This window comes from Sinocyclocheilus grahami, unplaced genomic scaffold (assembly GCF_001515645.1).
Source record: "Sinocyclocheilus grahami isolate Dianchi unplaced genomic scaffold, SAMN03320097.WGS_v1.1 scaffold1076.1, whole genome shotgun sequence".
Taxonomy (NCBI): domain Eukaryota; kingdom Metazoa; phylum Chordata; class Actinopteri; order Cypriniformes; family Cyprinidae; genus Sinocyclocheilus; species Sinocyclocheilus grahami.
The window spans coordinates 57,811-85,426 of NW_015506255.1; the positions used below are offsets into that span (position 1 = coordinate 57,811).

Here is a 27,616-nt window from a genome sequence, read left to right on the forward strand (position 1 = left end):
GGAAACAATAAGTGCAAAGGTGTTTTTTTTAGGTGAGGGTTGTAGAGCTAATTTCAATTCAAACCCGACTCCAAAACTGCAGATGAATATTAAAAGGAACCAGTCTGCTGGATTGTGTGAATGAAGACTGCATTTGACATTTAGAAACTTGAAACTAAAAAAAAAACATAAAAAGATTTTGCATCGAAGTACACACACGAAACCCTCTTCCAAATCACACACATTCAGCAACACAAAACAACATGTATATCCTGCAAAAAAATCACCTTCCCGTCCTATGAAGACACAAGTATGATGTTCACAGAATGATGCATATTGTTTGTGAGTGTACACGATTGATCTGTCAGTCCAGTCTGAGTGTGGGTGACGGTTTCTGAGGGCGGGGACTGTTTCATGGCCCGGCTGAAGACTGGACATCTGATGTTTGATTTACAAGGCATCCAGAAGGCTGTCGATGCGGCTGACCAGCTCTTGCCTCTTGCCTGACAGGGTTTTATCCGAGTCGATGTAGGCGTCCTTCTTCACCTTTCCAGCCACCAGGCGTTCGGCCTCCTGACAGGATCGGCACACCAGATCCTTCAGCTGGTTGTCCAACTTCTGTATCTCACCAACCTGCAGACAGAGAGAGAGAAAAAAAAGAAAAATCCAGCTTAAAGGGACAGTTCACCCAAAAATAAAAATTCGGTCATTAATTACTCACCCTCACGGAACACAAATTAAGATATTTTTGATGAACTCCGAAAGCTTTCTGACCCTCCATAGCAAGGGAATTACAACGCTATGGTTCAACCTTAATTTTATAAAGCTACGAGAATGCTTTTTGTGAGCAAAGAAAAAAAAAAAAAAAAAAAGTTATTCAACAATTTCTCTCTCTTCATCGTGGTACACCGAAGACTGACACGGAAGAGAAGAAATTGTTGAATAAAGTTATTTTTTATTTCTTTGCACACAATAAGTACTCTCATAAAATTACGGCTGAACTACTGATGTCACATGGACTATTTTAACAAAGTATTACTACCTTTAGGGGCCTTGAACATGATAGTTTGCGTCAGAAATAGGGATGTAACGATTCACTCAACTCACGATTCGATTGACGTTTTTGATTCCCGATTCGATTTTCTCACGCTTTTTTTTAACAAAATGAGATTGAAGACATTATACATTAAATTAAAAGGTGTAGGGGTGACCCCGAATAGTCGAAGATTCGATGCTTCGATAGGAGGAGCCTGATTCGATACCAATCTCACAGTCGAATATTCGCGGGGTGTTATGATCATGCCATTTTGGCTATATGGGGGTGCTCAAATGTCTAATTTTACACAGAACTACCGATTTTCTCCCAATAAGTTAATAGACAGCCTATTATGATAATGCTGTAAATAAGAATCTGAAAAGAAAGAAGCTTCAAATAAATATTTTAACGTGCGTGAATAAATCCAACCACCACTATAGATTTAAGTTTCACTTTCCATAATCCGTGACAGACAGAGGAGCATCTTGGCGGCAGGGATTTAAATCTGTAACAAGACTCAAATTGACTCGATTCGATTACGTAGGGTACAAGTGATTTCAAAACATTTCAGCCGGTTCATATATATTGTGTATATATTATTTATCTCATATAAGATGCATTTGGTTGAGTTATGCTGCAGTAAAGCGCTTCATTGTACGGTGATTATCTCTTCAGCGCGAGCGGGACAAACAACAATGCGGAATATTAATAACTATGACTGGGACTGTCATACACAACATAATGAGAACACTATTATAAATGTGAATTTTTAGAGTTTAGTAGCCGTGTTTCTGCACGTTGTTGCGTGAAGAACGCGTCCACAAAATGAGTTCATTCAAAGCAGACACGTTCATGTGCATTCGGGGCATTTTGTGCAGATAGCATATAAGTCATAATATTAACGCTATGTTGTATAAATAACGAAGCGTATTCTATATGAGATAAATGATGAGTTAAATCCCATTGACTAAAAACCTGCTATCAAACGCTTCACTCTACTGGTCATCTTCAGCACGCAGCTCAAAACAGAAATGCAGAACATTAATAACTACGGTAATATACATGTTATAATGAGAGCACTATTGTAAAAAATATTGTGAATTCTTAGGATTTTAACTGACGTTTAATGTTAACTATCTTTTAATCAAAACATAAAACATTATTTACCCCATTTGTATCTGCGAGGCATCCATTACACATTTTCCCTGTGTGTTAAGGTCAGTAATTATCACTGTCGAATGTCTCTCTTGGTAATGTATTTTGCCCCCTGCCCCCAAACATATGATTCGACTATCAGCAAGATTCAAAAATTCAGATTCGACTAAGTAAATCCTTTGTTGGGGACACCCCTAAAAAGGTGTCCTTTTATTAGGCTATTGCTGCACATTTCTTTGTGAAATTGAAATAACAAAACTAAATTGAAATTTTAAACAAATCAAACAAGTTACACAAACACGAAATCTCTTCGTTTAAACAAACTAAGGCTGTGCTCTTTCCATTTAAAATGAGGCAACCACTGCATTTTAATCATGATCCAAACAAAGATGCTGCATACATGCAGCATGGAGCAGTTTTTAATCTAAATTAGACTGTATAATTTTGAAATCTGAAGCAAAAACAGAATGGTCTGACTTTAGTTTTGTGAAACTATACTACATAAAACATATCTGAATAAATCGGCAGACGAGCTGAATGAAACGCAAATTCACACTCTGTCAGCAGGTGGCGCTTATGAACAGCAATGATATAGTCCTGAGTTACCGCTGTAAACAAAGCAAACTCTACTTTAATATGTATCGTTCAGAGGCAAGATGAAAAGAAAATACCACATAAACTTCTCTAAAGACAGCCAGTTCCCCTCAGAGATACAGTCCTATAAATTTAGCGATAATTAAAAAAAAAAAAAGCGATATGTTTGGCATCTCAACCGATTTGATTCGTCACATATTTGAACCGATTTTCAATCTATAGTGAGAAAAGCTCTTGGATTTCATCAATAATATCTTAATATGTGTTTTTTCCGAAGATGAACAAAGGTCTCGGAATGACATGAGGGTAGAGTAATTAATGGCCGAATTTTCATTTTTAGGTGAACTATCCCTTTAAGAATTTTGAAATATGGTAAAAGATGGGCTTTAGAACAGATTGACTCTACTTTTTCAGCCAGATCGGAGCCCTCTGCTTTGAGACGGGCTTGTAATGCACTGATGTCATTGGAGAGGGTGCGGTGTTCGGCCTCCAGGGTCTTGCGGCCGCTGTTCAGTGCTCCGGTATCGCGGGTCTGCTTGTAGCGGTTCACAACTTCGTCCATGTGGCGGTACAGACCGAGACGCTTGTTCACCAGAGTCAAGACCTGCTCGGTGATGGAGGCCACCTTCATGCGCACCTCTGCTGCTGGATCCTAACGGAGGAAATGAGGAAACGACAGCTTAGTTAATGTGACACCTTCAGTCACTTCAACAATACCGTGAGCTCCAGACGCACCTTGGTGATGGAGAAGTCGAGGCGCACGTAGATGATGACAGTGAAAAAGAGGATGTAGAACAATCCCACCACTAACAAAGGCTCCTGCAGCATCAGTATCTTATTGAAGGTGTAGTGAACCTAATGAGAAACAGAGTTAATACTCACTTTTGGGGTTACTCAACTGGCTCACTTTTGCTGAAAGCATTTTTGACAACTTTACATGCACTTCAATTCCATTGGAAAAATCTGAAGCTGCACAGCAAATGCACCTGTACTGTAGAAGCAGAGTAGAACTGGCATGAATAATGATAAAAAAAACAACAACAATGGGCTTTAATCATGAAACATGAGCAGAACGAACTTGTGTAAATTGTTCGTAAAACCGTTCGGAAGTAAACTTTCGAATTCATGAAAATGTTCGTATTTTCAAAATGTTAGTTGTTAAAGAACTGTACACCTGTTCCTTACCATGTGTAAACATGATGTATTCTTTTTCGCAAACTGATGACACTGAAATAATATTTAACAAGTTTGTTTACCCTGTATTTTTATTTTAGCTGAGAGTTAAAAACTGTTCAACTTTGGGTAAAAAGCACTCGTCACTGTCACTTTTTACTTAGCCGTCCAATCAATGAAGGAGGGGCGTGGCAAATATCACATCGACCAACCATCCTACATGAAAATCTGAAGCTGCTCAGCAAATGCACCTGTACTGTAGAAGCAGAGTAGAACTGGCATGAATAATGATAAAAAAACCAACAACAATGGGCTTTAATCATGAAACATGAGCAGAACGAACTTGTGTAAATTGTTCGTAAAACCTAGTAATATGTTACTACTGTGGACCATAGCAACCAAAGCATCTCAGTTGTGCCACCAAAGCGTTCTCAAGTGCCATCTGGCCATTTTCAGAAGAGCACCTGACATTTTTTCAGCTGGCTAAAAACTCTTTGGTTGACGCACGTTAATTAAATATTTATCGTTAGTTATATGGTCTTTTTTGCATTTATGCAATATCCTGGAGTCAAAACTGATAAGGGAGTCCAGAAGATTCCATAGCATTCCTGGACATGTTACTTACACAAGGTGTAATTCATAGGCGGGGATTAAGCTAATTGTGAAAGAGTGTGCACATGCACCCAATTTATGAATGACTGCAATTCATTAACATACCCATGATGTTAAACGATCAAATCTGATGTTTACGAAGTGTTTGTGAATCCGGAGGAGGGTTTTCGGGAAAGTCTGTTTTACGGGGAAATTACTCCTCAAATTTCCTGAATGAGGCCCAATGTTTCTACGTGTACTGTGAAAGAACCTGTTGCAGCTGCTCAGCTTTTTGTTTAGAAACTGAAGTAAACGCCCACTACCTTCTGTACACTGAATTAAAGTGTCCAAACAATACTGTAGTATAATAAAAAATAAAAAAAGAGGTTTATGAATATCTTATATTGTGTAAAAGCAGATTAAAAGGAAAAAAAAAAAAGAAATGCAAGAATGCAAGAGCTTAAGATTTAAGAAATGTAAATTGAGCTTAGAAAATAATTTTAAAAGAATTATTCGAATAATATGGATTTATGGATTTAAAGGAAGAAAATGTTTTCAAATTAACAAAAAGAAAATTAAACCATTTCGTTTATACTTAAAAATGCAGTTAAATAGAGCATTTAAATAGGATTTGTAACATTTAAAGGTGCAATAGGTGATTGTCTTCAGAAACATTTTTTGTTATGCTGGTTGAAAGTCTCTTCACATCCCGATAGCAATCATTAAGTTAATTGGTCTAAATGTATTTATATATTCTGTGGAAGGCGTAGGACCAAGAAATGTTCGGCCAATCAAAACGCTCGGTCTGAGCATTTTAATTGGCTTTCCTACCTGCCTGTCAACGTATGTATCTGCATACCTCTGCGCACCCTGTTCGAGCAGACAGGATACGTCATCAGCGCATTCACACACGCTGTGCAGACAGAGCAAGAATGGCAGACAAACTTCCATTTCATTCGCTCTTCCTTCCTGGTATTGTAGTACTTTTAAAAAGTTCTCTCACCGGTGATTGACACATGATGTAGCCCAGTGGTTCCCAATTCCAGTCCTCGCGCTCCCCCGCTCTGCATATTTTGCATGTCTCACTTAGTTAACACACCCGATTCAGATAACCAGCTCGTTAGAAGTGAGCTACGTGCATGAACTGGGTTTCCGCTCGATATGATCCCTACACAGTGTTCATTGCTCACTACTCTCTGAGCGGGGGAAATCCGTTGAAGTTTACTTCACTTTGGAACATTCATTCACTGATTTGCACTGCGCAGCGTCTTCACACACAGACAAAACTTACTAGAGAAGTGTGATATAATATACCTCTGCAAATAAATACTGGCATGAATAATGATAAAAAAAACAACAACAATGGGCTTTAATCATGAAACATGAGCAGAACGAACTTGTGTAAATTGTTCGTAAAACCGTTCGGAAGTAAACTTTCGAATTCATGAAAATGTTCGTATTTTCAAAATGTTAGTTGTTAAAGAACTGTACACCTGTTCCTTACCATGTGTAAACATGATGTATTCTTTTTCGCAAACTGATGACACTGAAATAATATTTAACAAGTTTGTTTACCCTGTATTTTTATTTTAGCTGAGAGTTAAAAACTGTTCAACTTTGGGTAAAAAGCACTCGTCACTGTCACTTTTTACTTAGCCGTCCAATCAATGAAGGAGGGGCGTGGCAAATATCACATCGACCAACCATCCTACATGTACAAGAACTGAACAAGTTAATATTGGTGCATTTTTATATTCAGTAATATTCTTCAAAACGAGATGCTAGTAATATGTTACTACTGTGGACCATAGCAACCAAAGCATCTCAGTTGTGCCACCAAAGCGTTCTCAAGTGCCATCTGGCCATTTTCAGAAGAGCACCTGACATTTTTTCAGCTGGCTAAAAACTCTTTGGTTGACGCACGTTAATTAAATATTTATCGTTAGTTATATGGTCTTTTTTGCATTTATGCAATATCCTGGAGTCAAAACTGATAAGGGAGTCCAGAAGATTCCATAGCATTCCTGGACATGTTACTTACACAAGGTGTAATTCATAGGCGGGGATTAAGCTAATTGTGAAAGAGTGTGCACATGCACCCAATTTATGAATGACTGCAATTCATTAACATACCCATGATGTTAAACGATCAAATCTGATGTTTACGAAGTGTTTGTGAATCCGGAGGAGGGTTTTCGGGAAAGTCTGTTTTACGGGGAAATTACTCCTCAAATTTCCTGAATGAGGCCCAATGTTTCTACGTGTACTGTGAAAGAACCTGTTGCAGCTGCTCAGCTTTTTGTTTAGAAACTGAAGTAAACGCCCACTACCTTCTGTACACTGAATTAAAGTGTCCAAACAATACTGTAGTATAATAAAAAATAAAAAAAGAGGTTTATGAATATCTTATATTGTGTAAAAGCAGATTAAAAGGAAAAAAAAAAAAGAAATGCAAGAGGAAAAATACTTAAGATTTAAGAAATGTAAATTGAGCTTAGAAAATAATTAAAAAATTATTATTCGAATAATATTTTTTTTAAAAAGGAAGAAAATGTTTTCAATTTAACAAAAATAAAATTTTAAACCATTTCGTTTATATTTAAAAATGCAGTTAAATAGAGCATTTAAATAGGATTTGTAACATTTAGAGGTGCAATAGGTGATTGTCTTCAGAAACATTTTTTGTTATGCTGGTTGAAATATCGTTAGTTATATGGTCTTTTTTGCATTTATGCAATATCCTGGAGTCAAAACTGATAAGGGAGTCCAGAAGATTCCATAGCATTCCTGGACATGTTACTTACACAAGGTGTAATTCATAGGCGGGGATTAAGCTAATTGTGAAAGAGTGTGCACATGCACCCAATTTATGAATGACTGCAATTCATTAACATACCCATGATGTTAAACGATCAAATCTGAAAATCTGTTTTACGGGGAAATTACTCCTCAAATTTCCTGAATGAGGCCCAATGTTTCTACGTGTACTGTGAAAGAACCTGTTGCAGCTGCTCAGCTTTTTGTTTAGAAACTGAAGTAAACGCCCACGACCTTCTGTACACTGAATTAAAGTGTCCAAACAATACTGTAGTATAATAAAAAATAAAAAAAGAGGTTTATGAATCTTATATTGTGTAAAAGCAGATTAAAAGAAAGAAAAAAAAAGAAATGCAAGAGGAAAAATACTTAAGATTTAAGAAATGTAAATTGAGCTTAGAAAATAATTTTAAAAGAATTATTCGAATAATATGGATTTTTTTAAAAAAAGGAAGAAAATGTTTTCAAATTAACAAAAAGAAAATTAAACCATTTCGTTTATACTTAAAAATGCAGTTAAATAGAGCATTTAAATAGGATTTGTAACATTTAAAGGTGCAATAGGTGATTGTCTTCAGAAACATTTTTTGTTATGCTGGTTGAAAGTCTCTTCACATCCCGATAGCAATCATTAAGTTAATTGGTCTAAATGTATTTATATATTCTGTGGAAGGCGTAGGACCAAGAAATGTTCGGCCAATCAAAACGCTCTGTCTGAGCATTTTAATTGGCTTTCCTACCTGCCTGTCAACGTATGTATCTGCATACCTCTGCGCACCCTGTTCGAGCAGACAGGATACGTCATCAGCGCATTCACACACGCTGTGCAGACAGAGCAAGAATGGCAGACAAACTTCCATTTCATTCGCTCTTCCTTCCTGGTATTGTAGTACTTTTAAAAAGTTCTCTCACCGGTGATTGACACATGATGTAGCCCAGTGGTTCCCAATTCCAGTCCTCGCGCTCCCCCGCTCTGCATATTTTGCATGTCTCACTTAGTTAACACACCCGATTCAGATAACCAGCTCGTTAGAAGTGAGCTACGTGCATGAACTGGGTTTCCGCTCGATATGATCCCTACACAGTGTTCATTGCTCACTACTCTCTGAGCGGGGGAAATCCGTTGAAGTTTACTTCACTTTGGAACATTCATTCACTGATTTGCACTGCGCAGCGTCTTCACACACAGACAAAACTTACTAGAGAAGTGTGATATAATATACCTCTGCAAATAAATACAATTAAAATTTACGTCTCGCACACTTTAATGCCCTTTGTATGGAACATATACGCTCGCTTCGAACTGGATGGTGGAATATCCGGTGATGTCCACTTCACAGAGCACACACAGAGATACATACGAAATGTGCAGAGCGGAGGGGAGCGCAGACTGGAATTGGGAACCGCTGATGTAGCCTATTGTAGCAATGTTGTCTCTGGTCTGTGAGTGTATATGCGTTCAGGGGGGCGTGGCTTTAGACTGCGATTGCAGGGAGGGTGGGATGTTCGCTTTCAGTGCTATCAAGGGAACCGCTGATGTAGCCTATTGTAGCAATGTTGTCTCTGGTCTGTAAGACTGGCTTTAGACTGCGATTGCAGGGAGGGTGGGATGTTCGCTTTCAGTGCTATCAGGCTAAAGCTATCATTTTCCAAGATCTCCTACTGCACCTTTAATTTCCAGTTTAATAAAGCATTTACAACTTGTACTTTTTATTTTTAAGTTAGTCATTTCTACTATTTTAGAAATTAAGTTCTCTATACCGATCTAGACTACACGATAAAAAAGCTAAAATGTTCAGTCGATATTTTCTCTGCACTGCTGTAAAGAGTACAAGAACAGGACAGGATTGAGGAAGACAATGCTTTTACAGAGGTTCTGTATCCCTCCCTTTTAAAATGACCCTGTTGCAAGGCTTCTATGCAAGTCTTAGCTTACCACAACGTCCTGAATGTGCTGCTCCACCAGATTGTTCTTGGTGGCCACCAGCACAGGTCTGCCGAAGGTGTCCAGGTAAGTGTAATGCAGCTCGTCCTGACTGCGGGTGATGGGGTAGGGAGTGTCCACGTGGATATTTCTGGGGAGAACAACAGAGTAGTGGTAAATCACCAAATTTCAAACTTGATTGTGAGGTTTGCTCATGCTAATGCATATCAGATGCTTACCTGGCTCCTTCAGGAAGGATCAGTTTCACAGTTAGTTGGTCAATAACCTGGTCATCATAGACATGATCAACCAGACGAATTTTCAGAGCATACTGATCTCCTAAAGGACAAAAGGATGTAACATGAGTTTATATTAATAGAAAATATTTGAATCTGTCAACTCGATACCAGACACCCACCCAGATTGTAGAGATACTCATAGCTGGGAAGATTATAACCAATGATGTAATGTGTTTTCCAGCCACCGAACAGCGGGAACCGGGGACGGATTTCAACTTCTACGGAATCATCTAGAACTTGGAGGTGAGATGTGGAGATGTTCCCGATCTCATCACGGTAATACACATCTTGAGCAGAGGCTGGGAGGATGGTCTGCAAGAAGATATAAAAGTAAGTTGAAGAAAACCAAACGTTTCCTCTACTTAAGCCAGTTTCAAGCTTATATATTAACTTGCTTTTTAGAGTTGACTACTGGGATGCCACCTTTAGCTGAGCCAGTATGTTGGACCAGATATCATTTTGTTACATACTAATGCGTTCAAATAATTAATACAAATAAGAAGAGAGAGTTAAGACACCTTGAAAGATTTGACTGATGAAATGCCGCTGTCAGACTGTCTCTGGTAGTCATAGCGGGAAAAAGGCCCCTTCAGGAAAGCCCCGGTGTGTCTCAGGTCGATGGTTTCCTCCACGGCGATGTTGCCCCAGTGAGAGACCTCGATAGTGCGAGTGACGCTGCTGATGGTAATGAAAGGCGTGTTGTTCTCATAGTGGATCTTCATGGCATCCTACAAACCAGCAGTTTTCAAAAGGTTTTCAAAAACACTACCATTCAAAAATATGGGGTCAGTAAGATTTTGCTTTTGAAAGAAATTAATACTTTTATTTATCAAGCACACATTAAATTGGTCAAAAGTGACAGTAAATACATTTATAATGTTACAAAAAAAAAGTGTATTTCAAAATTCATTAAGGAAAAAAAAGCATCATGGTTTCCATAAAAATATTAACCAGCACAACTGTTTTCAACATTGATAAGAAATGTTTCTTGAGGATTTCAGAAGGATCATGTGACACTAAAGACTGAAGTAATGACGCTGAAAATTCAGCTTAACATCACAAAAATAAATTGCATTCAAAAAATTATATAAATAAGTACATATACAATTTAATTTAAATTGTAACAATATTTCACAATATTATTGTATTTACTGTATTTGTGAAAAAAATAAATGAGCCTTGGTGAGCAGAGAAAACAAAACAAAACTGATGCATGCTGTAAAGAAATTTCATAATTACCAGGCAATGACAATATTATCACAAACACACAGTTTAAAGAGCATTACAGTACAACACAGTGATTATTGTGGTCAGTCACCTGGCTGAAGGGAGGAACATCTTTGAACGGTCCATACTCTACAGTCTCATCGCTCTTGGTGGGGTTGCCCAGTTTGGTGTAGGTCTCCACGGTTTTGGAGGCCAGGCGTACGCGGGTGGTCTGTGAGCGGGTGGGGTATGGGGAGTACAGGTAGTGGTTCCCCTGGAAGACCACCAGCTGTCGCTCGGCCTGGGTGATGTGGGTGGGGAAGGGCTTCAGCACGTGACTGAACACCGTCTCAACCTTCACCCGCAGTTTAGCACCCGGAGCAAGAGATGACGGCAACTGTCTGCGAGACACTCAGAAGCTTGTGGTAAGCACTGTTGGGAAGTTACTTACATGTAACGGAATTTCGTAATTTAATTACAAAATAATAATAACAAAAATACATCTCAATATTTATACACACATTGATCTCTTTCCCAAATTGCTTTGACTGCTTTAAAATATGAGACACCGATGTTTCAGGAGTTTAGGATACAGACACTATAAATTATTATTCGAGAACTGTTTTATTTCCTATTTGGGTTTATGTATTTATGTTTTAAGATTAACTGTTTTTTCCCCAAGGCATTGTTCAAATAAATGCTGCTTTCCCCCTTCACTTATGCAGCCTTGGTGAGCACAAAAATGCATTACTCCAAACATTTGACAAGTTCTGTGTGTGTGTGTGTGTGTGTGTGTGTGTGTGTGTGTGTGTGTGTGTTTACTGCACTACATTTCATAAATAAAAGTTGTTGTTTGTTTTACCTTTAATACTTAAGAACATTAAAATGTAGAACGTTCTTGTACTCAAGTAAGTCTTTGAATTACTTTTACTTGAGTAAACGTAAGAAAGTAATAGATTTCTAATGTAATTAAGTATTAAATGATATTTAATATGAAACGTAGTGCAGTAAAAAGTACAATATTATGCTTTGGAATGTTGTGAAGTAAAATTTTCTAAAGAAAAACACTCTGATAAAGTACAGACACTTGAAAAGTACTTTTACAGCAAAGTAAAAATAGTTCACTACTGTCCGCCTCTGTGTATATGTATATGTATATATATATACAGTGTTGGGGGTAACGCATTACAAGTAACGCGAGTTACGTAATCAGATTACTTTTTTCAAGTAACTAGTAACGCATTACTTTTTTAATTTACAAGAGAATATCTGAGTTACTTTTTCAAATAAGTAACGCAAGTTACTTTGTTTTCCCAATTATTGATTGAAAGCTCTCCCCTTGTTGAGAGAAATCGGGAGTAAGATGCTACTTTAGTTCTAGAATAAATGTGAACATGCATTAATTCATCTCACTCACAAAAAAAAAAAAATTCAGATTTAGTTTTCCTCAAAATTAATAAAAACAGTGAAAAGCAGCTCATAATATGACTCAAAGCTGCAATCATTAAATATGTCAAATAATACAAATATCCTTTATGTATTTAATCACATTTTATTAACCAATTTGCTGCTGAGCTTCAGTGATCCAATTCAACCACACTAATAAGCAAAAATGACAGAAGATAAACTAACATTTCTTCTTTTTTTTATTGCTGAAGAGTGTTGAACTTTCTTCTTCTGTGTTCTACTGTACAGACGTTAATTTACATTTCATTCAGCCTGAGGCTTTTGGTGTGAAAGGGCTTTTACATTTGCCATAAATATAACTTTTTTTTATTAAAAGCAAACAAGCAAGCCCACACTGTAAAAAATAAGTGTAATTTTTACTGTAAAATTTTGTAAAATAAATATAACTTTTTTTTATTAAAAGCAAACAAGCAAGCCCACACTGTAAAAAATAAGTGTACTTTTTACTGTAAAATTTTGTAAAAACGCTACGGGGAAAAAAATGTTAATAGGTTAACAGTAAGTTAACACAGTTAATACAGGGAAAAACTGTAAAAGATCTAACCAGACATTTCATTTTACAGTAAAATGCTGTTAATTGTACAGTTTTTAGAAGTAAAAATGAACAAATCAATGTAGAATTTACAGTCAAAAACTGTTAACTGATATTCCCAGAATTCCCTGCGTGACACTCCACATTTGAAAGTATTTTGTTTAAATAATCATGTTTTTTAATAGTTTTGTTATCAGTTATGTACATTTGGTCTTTGTTACATCTTCTGTTGTTTAATGAAAGTTGAATGCATTATTTAAGTATCATGTGCGTTACCATGTGTGTTTTGTGTTTGCATGAATGACTCTGTGCACCTTCTATATATTAGTATATACTTCTGCTTGTGGCGAAGCTACTTGTGATGAGCTTTGATTCTTCGTGTGGCATTCTTTTACCACCTGCATTATTATGGTGGTTATCAGTATTATTATGGTGGTTGTCAATATGTTAAAGGTACAAAACAGATTTTAATAGCAGTGTGCGTTGTTGAATTTGCTGGTTTACATTCAAATGTTCTTGTTTGTAAATCAGTTTTATACTGTAAAATGTACAGTTTTTGGCCGTAAATGTGTTTAGCTTTTCAGTATTTTTTACAAAATTATTCTGGCAACCACAGCTGCCAAAATTATTTAGTAAAAACTATAGAATTTTTTTTACAGTGCAGCCCAGATTAAAAAAGTAACGCAAAAGTAACGTAACGCATTACTTTCAATAAAAAGTAACTAAGTAACGTAATTAGTTACTTTTTTAGGAAGTAACACAATATTGTAATGCATTACTTTTAAAAGTAACTTTCCCCAACACTGATCACATATATATATATATATATATATATATATACACAAACATACACTACTTATCATTCCTGAGTCCTGACATACTTATTTTTTATATAAAATAAGACATACTTTTTCTAGAAATACAAAAACAATTATGTTCTGTCACTGTTAGTTTATTGAAACAATAGACAGATGATGTCCATTCCAAAATGTTTTTAGCTAATACAACTGGGATGATATGAAAAATAGGCTTATTAACTTTTTGTTGTATACCGTTTTCTGAACCAAGACCCCAAAACGACCATTCTCTCATAACAATCCTAACTTAACCCTTTCACAGATTACAGTGCACAAACATTAAGGTCAACACTTTAAAGTTCAACATTTTATGAAAATGTTTAAATTGGACTAAGAACATTGAATAGCCAACATACAAAATCAGCCAATTGAAAGTGCCATCAAGAACCATCAACACTAACAAAGCCAACAGACGATATTTAGCATTACAAAAGCCTAAACAGAACGTTATTTGATCACAACATTAAAACACTAAGAACATCTCATCTTGTCGGGGGAGAATGAGGAGGAATGCTTCAGAGGTTTTGGATGTTATACGTCTGTTGAATGTTTAGTGTGTCTCGTAGCATTAGGTCCCGTAGTCGCCACAGAGCATCAGCCATGGTCTTGTGAGCTCCCTTACTCTTCAGCCAATGAGAGGGCAGGCGGCTCTCCTGCTCTTTTGTGAGCCGTACATCTTTTCTGCGAGCTGAAGTGACACACAAGGACAATATTTGGCCATTTTAAGATTTCTAATGCAACCCTAGCATCAGTTCCAAAATCAAAAGACAGACTTGATAGTAGATATTACACATTTTTCTAACATTATTAATACTTTTCTAAAATGTTTCAATTCTAAGTAAATACAATAGCTTGAAACAAGCTACCACTCAAAAGACAGCAAAAAAATTATAAATGTTACATAAAATATTCTATTTCAAATAGGCTAAATGCTGTTCTTCAAACTTTTTATTCATCAAAGAATCTTTGAAGAATACATTTTCACAATGATAATATATAATAATTATTTCTTTAAAAAAAAATTACCCTCTAACAGTTCTCTATTCTGTCTACTTGTTTTTCTATTTATTATAGAAAATTGACCCCCTAACACCAGCGTTCTCTATTTTTTTTCTATTATATCTACTTGTTTTCTTTATATTTATTATATGACATATATTTTTATTTATTCTATCACATCATATGACACTGGACTAATTGCTGCTGAAAATTTAGCTTTGCATCACAGGAAATTACATTTAAACATATATTAAACATATATTATTGGTGAAGTCATGGCCTAATGGTTAGAGAGTCGGACTCGTAACCCAAAGGTTGTGGGTTCGAGTCTCATGGGGGGAGTGAATGTACAGCGCTCTCTCCCACCTTTAATACCACGACTGAGGTGCCCTCGAGCAAGGCACCGAACCCCCAACTGCTCCCCGGGCGCCGCAGCATAAATGGCTGCCCACTGCTCCGGGTGTGTGTTCACTGCTCTGTGTGTGCACTTTGGATGGGTTAAATGCAGTGCACTAATTCCAAATATGGGTCACATGTCACGTCACTTTCATATTAAATAGTTATTTTAAATTGTAATAGTATTTCACAATATTATTGTATTTACTGTATTTGTGGTCAAACAAATGAAGCCATGGTGAGCACAGGAGACTTCTATCAAAACATTAAAAATGTTAATGGCTAATGGTCTTAATCATTTTGTTATGATCACCAGCTGGAGTGCCCATGAGCTCCACAAGAGGGCTTTCCCCTCCAGACTGTTCTCACATTCACACAGACTACATTCCCCATAATCCTTTGCCCGGACTCATCACCAGTTGCAATCACCTGTATCTCATCACCTCATCAGTCTCACACTATAAGAATGGCACACATACACACTCTCATATCGCTGGTGATTGAATGTTTAGCTGTCTGTGTTTCCTAGTTTCAGTGTTCCTAAGTTTTGCCTTTCTTGTGTTTTGATCCTTGGACTGTTTCCTTGTTTTTTGATTGTTTGCTGCCTGCCCTGACCATTGCCTGCCTTTGTGGATTTCTCTTTTGTCTTGCCTCTGCCATTGTTGTTTGCTGGTGTTTTCGACTCTGAGTTTGGGGTGACATGTGACCTTGATATCTCTCAATAGAATTTGTAAGAGTCACCTGGCTGCCCTGATCTCTAAGTATCTGTATTGGTCATGAAAAATAACCCATGCAAGTCAACCACTAACATAACATAAATCTGCCATCTTACTCACCAGAGAGCGTTTGGTCCCATTTGCTGACAGTAGTGGACTCAGCACTGAGTCCTTCTATGTATTTCAGGTAAGCCTCTGAATGGAGCAGTCGCTGGGGTTTGGGTGGAGGAGCCACAAATATGGGGGTGGAGGGTTGCTGCAGAGCGGGCTGCCCAACCTGGCCCTGCCCCGGGTAAGGTGGCGGGGCCTGCTGGCCTGAGTTCATCACACCCATCTAGAAAAACCCAAAGATTTAGAGAACCTCAATACGACACAATATTAACACCAGAGTTTTAAGAAACACAAAAATTAAAAGCAGTTGGTCTTTCATTTCCTTTTGTACCCCAGCAGCTAAAGCCACCTGACCTATCTTCTAAAATTAAACATTTAACAGTATAATGTAAGGGATAAATGAGAAAACTTTCAAAATGAGCATTACCTGAATCCCATAAGTGCTTCCTGTAGACCCTGGGGCCATTCCATTTATACCTGTGAAAGATGAATCAGCATACACTGCGAATAAGAGACTGATACCCTAAGGTCTTTATGTTCTATGCTGAAATCATTAGCATCTGTTTAATAGCTTATGGTGAAATCCACAGAAATGTAGACATCTGAAGTGAAATCTTTATCCTAAATCAAGCAAAAAAGAGAAATGCGGCTCTTTTCCATATGACAAAATCTTATAGTGATAAGAGGGGCTGTCAAGCTCCCAAAGTCTACTCTAAAAGTACACTGCAAATAAATACCCTAAGGTCTTTATGTTCTTTGCTAATCAGGCAAACACCAATTTTCATTAAATAGTTATTTAAATTACTAAATTATTTAATGAAAATTGGTTTCTCACAGTACCATACGGCTCTAGAAGACTTGAAATGCATCACACAAGTCATATGCACAAAACTGCATACTGTCTGAGTAGGCACTACATTTGGTTAAAAACATACCATTAAAAAAAGTATATTTTATATAGCATGTGTGTGTTGTTTGAATGCAATCTAGATGTAATATATCTGCCATGTTGTCATAAGCTACTACTAAATATTGTAGAAACTTAATTTGCTGTAAAGTTGCTTTGCAACGATTTGTATCGTGAAAAGCGCTATACAAATGAACTTGAATTGAATTGTCATGTGACCTATAGTGCATCAGTTGCATCCTATTCCTTCCATTCTCGACTCCCTTCCTGTGGCCTCATGGGTAGTACTTTATGCATCGCATGTGCACTCCTGAATCTCGGTGGAAGTAGTAAGCCATCTGGGTAATTTTCGCCTACTCTTTTATGAATACTATGAATTCAGACATACTAGTCTTTTCACATACTGTTTTTTGCCTACTACAGACCTTAGTCCTTTTTAAAGTTTAGATGCCCAAAGTCACTATTACTTTTGTGATATGGAAAAAAGCTAGCATATTATTCAAAATATTGGCAATATTTTGATAACGCTTTACAATAAGGACTTATTTGTTTGCAAAGTAAATACATTATGAACTAACAATGATCAATACAGAATTTATGAACCTATGTTAATGTTAGATCATGTTCATGCTAACAGATACAGCTGTTGATTTAAAAAATGTATTAGGAAATGCTGAAATTAACAAGAACTAACATTAATAAATACTGTAAACGTATAGTTCATATTTAAGTACGTTAACTAATGTATTTAAAGGTATAGCTCACCCAGAAATGAAAATTCTGTTATCTTTAACTCACCCAAAAAGTGTCCCAAATCTGTATGAATTTATTTGTTCTGCTGAACACAAAAGATATTTCGAAGAATATGAGTAACCAAACAGCTGATGGTCCCCATTGACTACCCCCCTTTTTTCCAAACTGTGGAAGTCAGTGCCAACTCTGTTTGGTTACCTATATTCTTCAGAATAATCTTCTTTTGTGCTCAACAGAGGTGTAAAGTATTGGAGTAAATGCAATTAGTTACTGTACTTGAGTATCTTTTCGGGTACTTTGTAGTTGTACTGAGTATCAAAGATATTAGCAACTTTTACTCTTTACTCCACTACATTTTTGAATGAGTATCTGTACTCTTTACTCCACTACATTTGAAATGAGTGTTGCAGTTACACATTACATTTTGCATGGACCTATCTTTTTCTGCGGCAGTTTATTTCTGCTACAAAAGACGTGATACTGTCTGCTACAGGTCACTACAAGTACTGCGTTTTGCCCTTAATCACCCAAACTTGTCAACAAGGCTACTTTATGTGAATGCGAGTTCCTTACCAAGTATTTGTGAATCACAGCTGTTTTATATATGAGATGAGGACTTGACTGCAGCCGGCAATGAGGCCCAAACCAGCACATTCACTGCAAGAAGGCTTCGGCTCTCTGTGCCTTGCCCTGGACTTTTATGTCACTTCCTGTCTCCCGTGGTGTTTGTAGTCAGTTTGTTATTCCCCTGTGTGTATATATAGCCCTAGTTGTTCTTTAGTTCCTTGTGAGTTGTTGAATGTAATGGTTGTCTGTTTGCCAGTCATTCTGTTCTTTGTTCCCTTTTGTTTTTGCCTTATTGTTTGTTCTAGTTTTTCCATGAAATACCAGCACATAGATCCTTGCCTCTGCCTGTTTTCTGCAGCTTCTCCACAACGTTACAGTTTTTCGCTGGCATGTCTCTTTGACTAGTGCTTCTTTGAGCCTACATTTAGTATAAGTAAAATACTTAAGTACTGTTAAAATCAGATACTCTAAGACTTTGACTCAAGTTGTTTTGGAATTGGTGACTTGTAACGTGTAGTGGAGTAATTTTCACAGTAAGGTATCTGTACTTTTACTCAAGTATGGTTTTTAGGTACTCTTTACACCTCTGGTGTTCAACAGAAGAAAGAAACAACCTGAGGGTGACTAAATGATGACAGAATTTTATTTTTTTATTTGGGTGAACTATCCCTTTAATTAACGAATGTTAAATAAATACGTATTGTAAAGTGTTACCAAAACATCAAATTTTGTGTTCTATGAATGAAAGAAAGCCATACATGTTTCAAACTTTGTAAGGCTTGAGCAAATGATGACAACTATTATAACTATTCTTCTACAGAACCTTGGGAGTCTCTTCAGTTGGTTTAGTCATGGCCAGGGCACACATTTTGCTCAGTTGAGCCCCTGAGCCTATGGTACAGGTAGCCCCTCTTGTTAGGATTGGAGAGGCAGACAGGAAGCAACTGCAAGTGGGGATGTGTGGCTGTGAAGTGGTCCTTACCCGGATATGGCATGCTAGGCATACCCCACGGGGAGTAGAGGGGTAAGGTAGGCAGCCTCATGGGATGCGGAGGCATGCCGGCCAAGTTAATCATGCCATTGACAGACCCCTGAAAGGGCTGCATGGGTGGCCTGTAACTACCCATCATGCCTTTGGAGGAAGATGAAGGTGGCGACACAACATATGCATGCATCAGTATATAATGCAGCTATGAGAATGAATTCATGCACTACATGTAAAAAGAAAACTACAATTAGAGGATGTCAGCTGATTTATCATTCACAATGAAATGTCAAACCCAGCACACACACACACACACACACCTTTTCCACTAAGAGGGCACCAGAGCTGTGATTACTCTGGCCCCTACCAATGCATTTCCACTGAAGAAAAGTGAAAAAGTGGTCTGAAAAGTCATCTCTGCAATGGCTGCTGGAAGCAGGAACCTTAACCATTTTATGTACACTTTATTTTACTGCTTTGTTTTTCTCCAGTTTTGTCCAGTGTTATTTTAGTATTAAAATGATTTCTATTTAGCTTTATTTCAGTTTTAGTAATGTTAGTTCTTTAATTTAAACTAGTGCTGTCAAACGATTAATCGCGATTAATCGCATCCAAAATAAAAGTTCTTGTTTTCATAATATGTGTGTATACTGTGTATATTTATTATGTATATATAAATACACACACATGCATGTATATATTTAAGAAAAAATGTTATGTTTATATATTAAATATATTTATATTTAATATAAAATATAATATATATATATATATATATATATATACACACACATGTAAATATTTTCAAAATATATACTGTATGTGCGTGTATTTATATATACATAATAAATATACACAGTATACACATACATATATTATGTAAACAAAAACTTTTATTTTGGATGCGATTAATCACGATTAATCGTTTGACAGCACTAATTTAAACTTATTTTTAGTTAGTTGTCAAAGCATCATTTTCATATATCTTTTAAATTTTTATTTATTTATTTCAGCTTTATTTCAATTAACAAACACATTTTTAATAGTTAACAGTACCAAAACTGTACCATCCAACTGAACTTATTTTAGAGATGAACCAGTATAAAAATTTTAGCAGATTCTGATGCAGTTTCTTTTTTTTTTCTTCATGTTGTATGTGATAAATGGCTGATATTAAAATTCTATACCTCTTTATATGTATTTAATTAAAGATAAATTAAAATCAATAGTTTTAAATGCTACAAAGTGAAAAAGTGAGCACTCATTTTGAGATTTGTGAAAGATTACATTTAATTGTTATTAAATTAGTAGCAATTAATAATAAATTATTAACAAGTAATTTTGAGTAAGTGTTAGATATAGGAAAGGTAATATAAATGTAAAAATAGGAAAAATTGCATGCATAATTAAATAACCAATATCAACTTATATTGATAAATAAATAAAAAAATTCATATATGGGCCAATAAATTATATACTGTGCATCTTTTTATATTTATTTTACATTATTTTACATATTTGTTACACACTATTCTATTCAGCTTATGATAGTATAAAGATGCCTAATTAAATATTTTTGATAAACAATCACTTCCATCACTTTTCAGCTTTCAAGTCAGTGGAAACGTAGGAATTCTGAGGAAACTTCACAGAATCCATGTTTGAGCATCATTCCAATGCAAAAGGGGTAGTAAAGTTTCATGATTGTTATAGTTCATGCAATATTTCTTTGATGGATGACAAAGGCCATGCATTCAAAATCACATACAGAAAACGTGGCAGTTTTGCAGAAGGAATGGATTGGCTGAAGATGGAAAGTGCACTGGGGATGAGTGTGTTAGCAGTTAGGCTTCTTATTGCAGCTCTGTGTGGCACCAGAAAGGTTTGTCCACCACATCTGCGAGGGGTTACCTGCCATAGGCGTCATGCTGTGGCTAAGCATCCCCATGGGGGTCGGGGGAGGTATTACCCCCATGAGCGCCCCTACTGGGGTACCTGCTCTTGGGGAGTTCTGATGCGCTGCTCTTTCTCGCTCCTGATGCTCCGCTACCTTTGCTGCCCGCTCTAAATTGATGACAAAAGATAAACACAATGTGATGTTTCATGGAAAACCTGGAGACATTGTATCTCATGCATGCAGCAGTGTCCACATATGATTTCCAGGCAAATTTCTTTTGTGATAAATGGCTAAATTCAACACTTCACCTTCGTACTCAGCTTTCTTAGTGGCCTCAAGGTTCCTCCACTCTGTGCCCACCAGTCGACTGAGTTCTCCAAAGGAGAAGTCAGGATGCTGGGCCTTGATGACGGCTCTCATTTCACTGCTGAAGAGGATGTAGCCACTCATGTTGATCTTCCTCTTCGCCCCCTCCTTCTTTGACAGACCTTTAATTGACTTTGGTGTGGACTGTGGACAAAATGAGATACTGATCACTTAGGCAACATGCATAAAGGCTGCTAATGGTACTTTTGATTCGTCCACTCGTCCATCCATTCTCCAAATTTTTTCGAAATCCCTAGTTTTAATATGATTGACAGGATTAGGGTAGGCAGCTTTACATAGCAAGTTTCCACGGAAGAACAAGTCACTGGATTTGAGCTACTATGATGCAAGCTGGGCTGTTATTGAGCAAGAATTCATTTCAGATTAACAATGCTGTTTTAGTGCCACATTAAAAACAGGATAAAACAAGACCTGAAATTTTGAGAATAAAGTAGTAACATTTAAAAAATGAAGACTTAAATGGATAGTTCACCCACAAATGAAGATTTTGCCATCATTTACTCACCCTCATGACGTTCCAAGCGTGTACGACTTTGAGCAACACAAAAGGAATTTTAAAAACTGTCACAGTATTTTTTTTGTTCTTAAATTGGAAGTTACCAACATTCTCCAATAAAACATATTTAGTGTTCTGCAGAAGAAAGTAAGTCATTCAAGTTTAGAATGACATAGGTATGGTCAAATTAGTGATTAGTCAAATTTTGGCAAAAGTTTGTGGCAAAAAATGTCCCTTAACAATAATATATTTCCGCCTGTGAAAATTCAATTGACCAACAGTAAATGTGACCACACTTTATGAGTGAGTAAATGACAGACTTTTATTTTTATCACTTTACTATCATAACTATAACTAATATTTCGGGAATCGTTTGAAAAAAGGCCTTGTGCAAAATTAGTCAACTTTTCAAGAATGGAGTTGCAGCATTTTAAGATTAACAAGATTAAAATATTTTGAGAACTCTTATTGTGAAAAAAAAATAAAACACTTAAGGGGCCAGTACTAATTTAATCTTACAATGCTACAACTCTAAGCGGAGACAATTCCCAAAACCTTAAACCTTTGTTTTTTTCATGTTTTACTGTGGCACTACAATGCAATTCTAAAACTGTACCCACCACAAAATATCTTAAACTTAAACTGTGGCTGGCCAGTTTACGTGTCCCAAGTTGGCAGTTTTTGACAATAAGCTGCAAAATGGATACGACTTCATGTAGATAATGAATAGTCTTGCTCTAACACAGCTAGTTACAAAATACCATCAGACCCTTCCGAGTCTAAATCAACAAGGAAAAAGTGATTTTCTTTCAGTAACAGCATAATCCAGACCTGGGGGGGTGCATAATGCAGCATGTCCATGTCGCTGGTCAGCTGAGTCTGAAGCTGCCGCATGCAGTGAGCATCAGATCCGTCTCCATCATCATCTCCCAAATCCTCCAGCTCTTCATCCGTCATATCTGCAAACTTGGCCTCCAACTCCTCGATCTTCTTATCCAGCAGTGGAGAAGGCTCCTTCTGAGGCACTATAAGCTTTCTGACAGAGACAACCAAAAGCATGAGTCCAGTGTCCAAGTCTGGGACAGAAACAAGCAATCCCTGTTGAGATCATGAGCTCTCATCGCTATACAATAAAGTCTGTTTCTTATGTACATATATATATATATATATATATATTTTTTTTTTTACATTTGGATTACTTCAGTAGTTAACAAGAAGCAACTGACCGAAAGTAATAGATTTCATCCTCAACTACTTTGGCAGACAGAGAGAAGCGCTTCAGCCCTTTAAACTTCTTCATTTGCTTCTCGCTCTCGATGTAGCGGCTCTCACACAGCAACACATTCTCCTCCAGCATTTCAGTTGGCCGGCATGACAGGAAATCTTTGAAAGAAGACACTGTACACTTCCCTGAGGAAAATAAATACAGTCCAGATGAAGGAAAAGACTTAACTAACAAATCGCTTATTTATTTCACATTGTAATTTCAATTTAAATAACTCTGTCTGTTCTTCAGTCAATGTCCTTGTAATCACTCAATAATACAGTTGCAATGATGGAACTTAAATTCGAGGCCATCCAAAAATACTGTTACCTCCAATACAGGTCATAGGGCAGGTTTCTTCCAGGTTACTGAGGAACACTTCCTTCTTGTAGAACATCTTAGTAGGTTCATGCTCAGTCTCCTCGGGATGGATGAAGATGGGGCCAAAAAAGTAGGCAGCTTCATCTCGCACCCACATCTTCTCTATTCTATTACAACACAAACCCAACACTGTCATGTTGTTTCACATCAAGTTTGGTAACATCAGTGACATCAAACGTTGGTTCTTGCATATTTTGTAACCAAATGTGATGTTCAAGACTTCAGCAGACTTGTATATTATAATATATTACACACAAGTCATATTGAAAGGATGGTTCTGTCATCAGTAGCAATGCTTTCATCCAAAGTTGCGAATTTAAATTATGCGCACAATTGGATTGTCGCATTAAAACGTTAGCGATTTGAACTTTATTTGGAGTACTACTTGTGCACATTGCACATTTCTTAATATTAAGCCTAAAATGTGTTTTAATGTCACTATTGATGAGGACTGTATGATCTTTGAATAATATCGGCCTTTAAATGCAAGACATTTAAAGTGTACCTGAAGTATACTTGCAGAAGTTGCACTTTAGCACAATCAAATACACTTCAGTATATCTTTAGTTGGACTTAAGCACAATTAAAGTGCATTAAGCACAAAATTAGTTCTTTCAATTTAGCAGACTTTAAGTATACCAGTTTATTGTACTAAAAATACCGTTACAGGGTATTTTTATTAAGTACATAAATATGTAAATGTATTTCTAGTACACTTAGCATAAAATAAATGTATTTCAAATACATTTTAGTATATTTATTTTTCACTAGGGTTCCTGATAAACTGGCACCAATATCACTAAGAAAAATGTCATTTGCTGAAGTAGGAGAAGCCACGGTTGGTCTTTTTTCATATATAATAAATTACGTGTGCCTCAGAGCGCTCAGATGAAATGCAATAAACGGAATCATGCTATCTAAGGATTCCTGTTTGGGAACGCAGTCGTGTTGTGGATGTAAACCCAGCTAATTACTTACCGTTATGTCATTCCAAACCCACAAGACTTTCATTAAGCTTCGAAACACAAGTGAAAATATTTTTAATGATTGAAAGTCCATTCCACCAAGACTTTGATGCTTCAAAAAGTTCATGAAGAGATTGTAAAAGTAATGCATATGAATCGAACCGTTTAATGTTTTAGTGGGATGGACTTTCAGCGGAGATTTCTAATCTCATTCATGCTTCGAAGATGAACGAAAGGGGTTTGGGTTTGGAATGACACGAGGGTGACCAGATGACAGAATTTTCATTTTTTGGGTGAATATACTACCTTTATAGTGCCTTTCTGTACTTTTCAACGATCCACAATATGAACAACACAGCGACTCTTTGGTCTCGTCATTGGTCCCCTACCTGCCCACACGGTTGCGTACGAGCCCATGAGAGCGGATGTAGACACAGTCTCCCACTTTTAGCCACATGTCGTTGTAGCAGAGCTGCTCATAGTACTGGCAGCCTGGCTCTCCATTACTGACCTCCATGGTAACATCCTCTCTCTCCTGAAGACACAGATTGATGGTCAGGCGGCATATGTGTATATATATATATATATACAGTGGGTACGGAAAGTATTCAGACCCCCTTAAATTTTTCAGTCTTTGTTATATTGCAGTCATTTGCTAAAATCATTTAATAATCAATGGCACAGCTTTGCCATCCTCTGCCACCTCAAGAGGCTTCTCGCTGTCCTGTTTGGGTGCAAACATGGAGGCCACACGAACCACAGGCAAGGGCACTACACGAGGGACGAACTTCACGGAGCTCAGGGGCATCGTCCACATCTTGATCTTTTTGAAGGACTTGGTTTTCGCAGAATAACGAGACTCGCAAACAAAAACATCTTCAGGTCTGAAGCTGTCAGGCTGAAGCTTGAAATACTCCTGCAATAAAGATTTTTTTATCAGAACAGTTAGATTACAATCGTATAATAATGCAAAAATATGTTTCGTTTACGGAGAATGTTTTGGAATCATTGCTGAATGATATTACCTTCACAAACATGACGACACATTTACCCAGTATTTTACTGACAGGAATTTTGTTGTAATAGTCACTTTTGAAAGCTTCTTTCTCAAGAAATTTGCGTGTGGCGAGATGAAATGTTTCGTTGGGTCTATAGAACCAGCAGCCATAAAGCCAGTTCTCTCCTTCAGAAGAAAAATACATACACATAGTTTAACAGCAATACTAATAGGGTTGCAAAAAAATGGAACATTTCCAGAAAACATTTTGGAAACTTTCCAGGATTTTTTTGAATATTCCAGGGATTTTATGGAAAGTTTCCAGAAATGTACCAGACATTTTCCACCCCTTTGCAACCCTAAACACTAATGTTCAAAAGTTTAGGATTGGTAAGATTTTAAAAATGTTTTTGTAGACTGCATTTGTTTTTTTTACAGTAAAACAGTAATATTGTGAAATAATATTGTAAATTGTGAAAACTGTTTTCTATTTTAAATTACCTTAAAACGAGTTTATTCCGGATATGGCAAAGCATCAAATTTTCAGCATCATTACTCCAGTCTTCAGTGTCACATGATCCTTCAGAAATCATTCTAATATGCTGAATATTCTAATATGCTCTAATATTCTTTGATGAATAGAAAGTTCAAACGAGCAGCATTTATTCAAAACTGATTTTTTTCTATAACAATCTAAAAGTCTTTATAATCACTTTTGATTTCAAATCTTACTGACCCCAAAATTTTAAATGGTACTGTATATTCTCAATCAACAGTGTTTAGAGCAACCTATGTGCCATATAAACGGTTTTATGAAGCAATACCTGCATCATCCTGCCACAGGCGCTCTATGCAGACGATGTGCGGCTGCAGGTTTGGTTCTGTGGGCTCTACATAAACATAGTCTCCCACGTGGTACATGTTGTCCTTGAAGCTGCAGTCCTGGCTGTAGTTGCGTTGTAGAGCCCCCTTCCATCCACCACCTGCTGTGTCCTCACTCTTCTCAGCCTCTGGAAATCAGTGTGAAAGGATTAATAAACAGCCATCTGAACTACAAAACATTACAATTATTGGCAACTTGCACACTCCAAGTTTAGTTCAGAGACTGACAACTGCTTTAAACACAGGAGAGAATCTCCTTTGTCTATAACATAAAGAACTGTGACTGTTGATACAGTATGTATATAAATAAACATATACAGTATGCTAAAAGTTGATCCTGTTTAAATATGGTTTGTGGTTACAATATGTTTGTCACTCCTGTAAATGCATCAATGGCAAATAATTGTGGCCAAAATAAAGGGGAAAAAATGTTTTTTTTTTTAAATCAGTAACATTTTAGTATAGGGACTAATTCTCACTATTAACTAGTTGCTTATTAGCATGCCTATCATTAACATATTGGCTGTTTATTAGTACTTATAAATCCCATATTCTGCATGACCATATTCTACATCCGTAATCCTACCCAATACCTAAACTTACCAACTACCTTACTAATTATTAATAAGCAGCAGATTAGGAGTTTATTGAGGCAAAAGTCGTAGTTAATGGTTTGTTAATAGCGAGAATTTGACCTTAAAACCGAATGTAAAACATATGTACCAAGTTCTTAGAAATGTATTTGTTGTATCGGTATACTGGTTTCCTTTTTTTTTTTAACTGTACCAAATTTAAATTTTATCAAATGAATTACATAATTATACAAGTATAAATTAATTTCATATTTTTCTTAATACTTGTGAGGTGTACACATCATTATTATTATTAATTAAAAAAACAATGTAAAAGTACAAGGTAAATGTTATATATATATATATATATATATATATATATATATATATATATATATATATATATATATATATATATATTTAAATATATTTATATATAATATAAATTATATGAATATAAATATGTATATATGCAAATATTTTCTAAATATATACATGCATGTGAGTGTATTTATATATACATACTAAATATACAGTACACACACATATATTATGTAAACAAAAACTTTTATTTTGGATGCAATTAATCATGATTATATAACATATATATATATATATGTCTTTTTATCTCATAAAAAACAAAAACCCTTATTGACCTTGACACAGTTTTGAGGGTGTATTTGTTTCTGCTTGTTTCTGCACAGTGGTTGC

At 36.3% G+C, this 27,616-nt stretch overlaps 2 protein-coding genes across 2 annotated transcripts in view; both read right to left on the bottom strand.

Annotated features, from left to right (window-relative positions):
- On the bottom strand, positions 1-13,857 carry LOC107566443 (dolichyl-diphosphooligosaccharide--protein glycosyltransferase subunit 1-like). Its single transcript, XM_016251904.1, has 9 exons — positions 13,826-13,857; positions 10,887-11,175; positions 10,087-10,296; positions 9,688-9,880; positions 9,509-9,608; positions 9,282-9,420; positions 3,500-3,619; positions 3,171-3,416; positions 1-612 (listed from the first exon to the last, which is right to left on the bottom strand). Exons 1-9 carry the CDS (start codon positions 13,855-13,857, stop codon positions 430-432), a joined length of 1,512 nt encoding a protein of 503 aa, XP_016107390.1. The 3' UTR covers positions 1-429.
- Positions 13,718-27,616, bottom strand: part of LOC107566444 (protein polybromo-1-like) — a 22,285-nt gene continuing 8,386 nt past the window's right edge. The window contains exons 13-25 of the mRNA XM_016251905.1: positions 26,276-26,459; positions 25,480-25,637; positions 25,120-25,370; positions 24,844-24,993; positions 23,439-23,596; positions 23,071-23,254; positions 22,676-22,880; positions 21,270-21,471; positions 20,976-21,128; positions 19,062-19,211; positions 16,280-16,329; positions 15,862-16,075; positions 13,718-14,318 (exon numbers count right to left, since the gene is read on the bottom strand). Of these exons, the coding sequence (XP_016107391.1) occupies positions 14,146-14,318; positions 15,862-16,075; positions 16,280-16,329; positions 19,062-19,211; positions 20,976-21,128; positions 21,270-21,471; positions 22,676-22,880; positions 23,071-23,254; positions 23,439-23,596; positions 24,844-24,993; positions 25,120-25,370; positions 25,480-25,637; positions 26,276-26,459 (2,232 nt within the window). The 3' untranslated portion in view covers positions 13,718-14,145. The remainder of the gene's footprint in view (positions 14,319-15,861; positions 16,076-16,279; positions 16,330-19,061; positions 19,212-20,975; positions 21,129-21,269; positions 21,472-22,675; positions 22,881-23,070; positions 23,255-23,438; positions 23,597-24,843; positions 24,994-25,119; positions 25,371-25,479; positions 25,638-26,275; positions 26,460-27,616) is intronic.

Excerpts from the sequence above, each read along its gene's own strand:
- LOC107566443 (XM_016251904.1), bottom strand. The coding sequence starts at position 13,857 with ATGGTCGTTTTGGGGTCTTGGTTCAGAAAACG. Across the intron at positions 3,620-9,281 it reads AGCACATTCAGGACGTTGTG|GTTCACTACACCTTCAATAA; the intron begins GTAAGCTAAGAC and ends GTTTCTCATTAG. Across the intron at positions 613-3,170 it reads GCTCCGATCTGGCTGAAAAA|GTTGGTGAGATACAGAAGTT; the intron begins GTAGAGTCAATC and ends CTCTGTCTGCAG.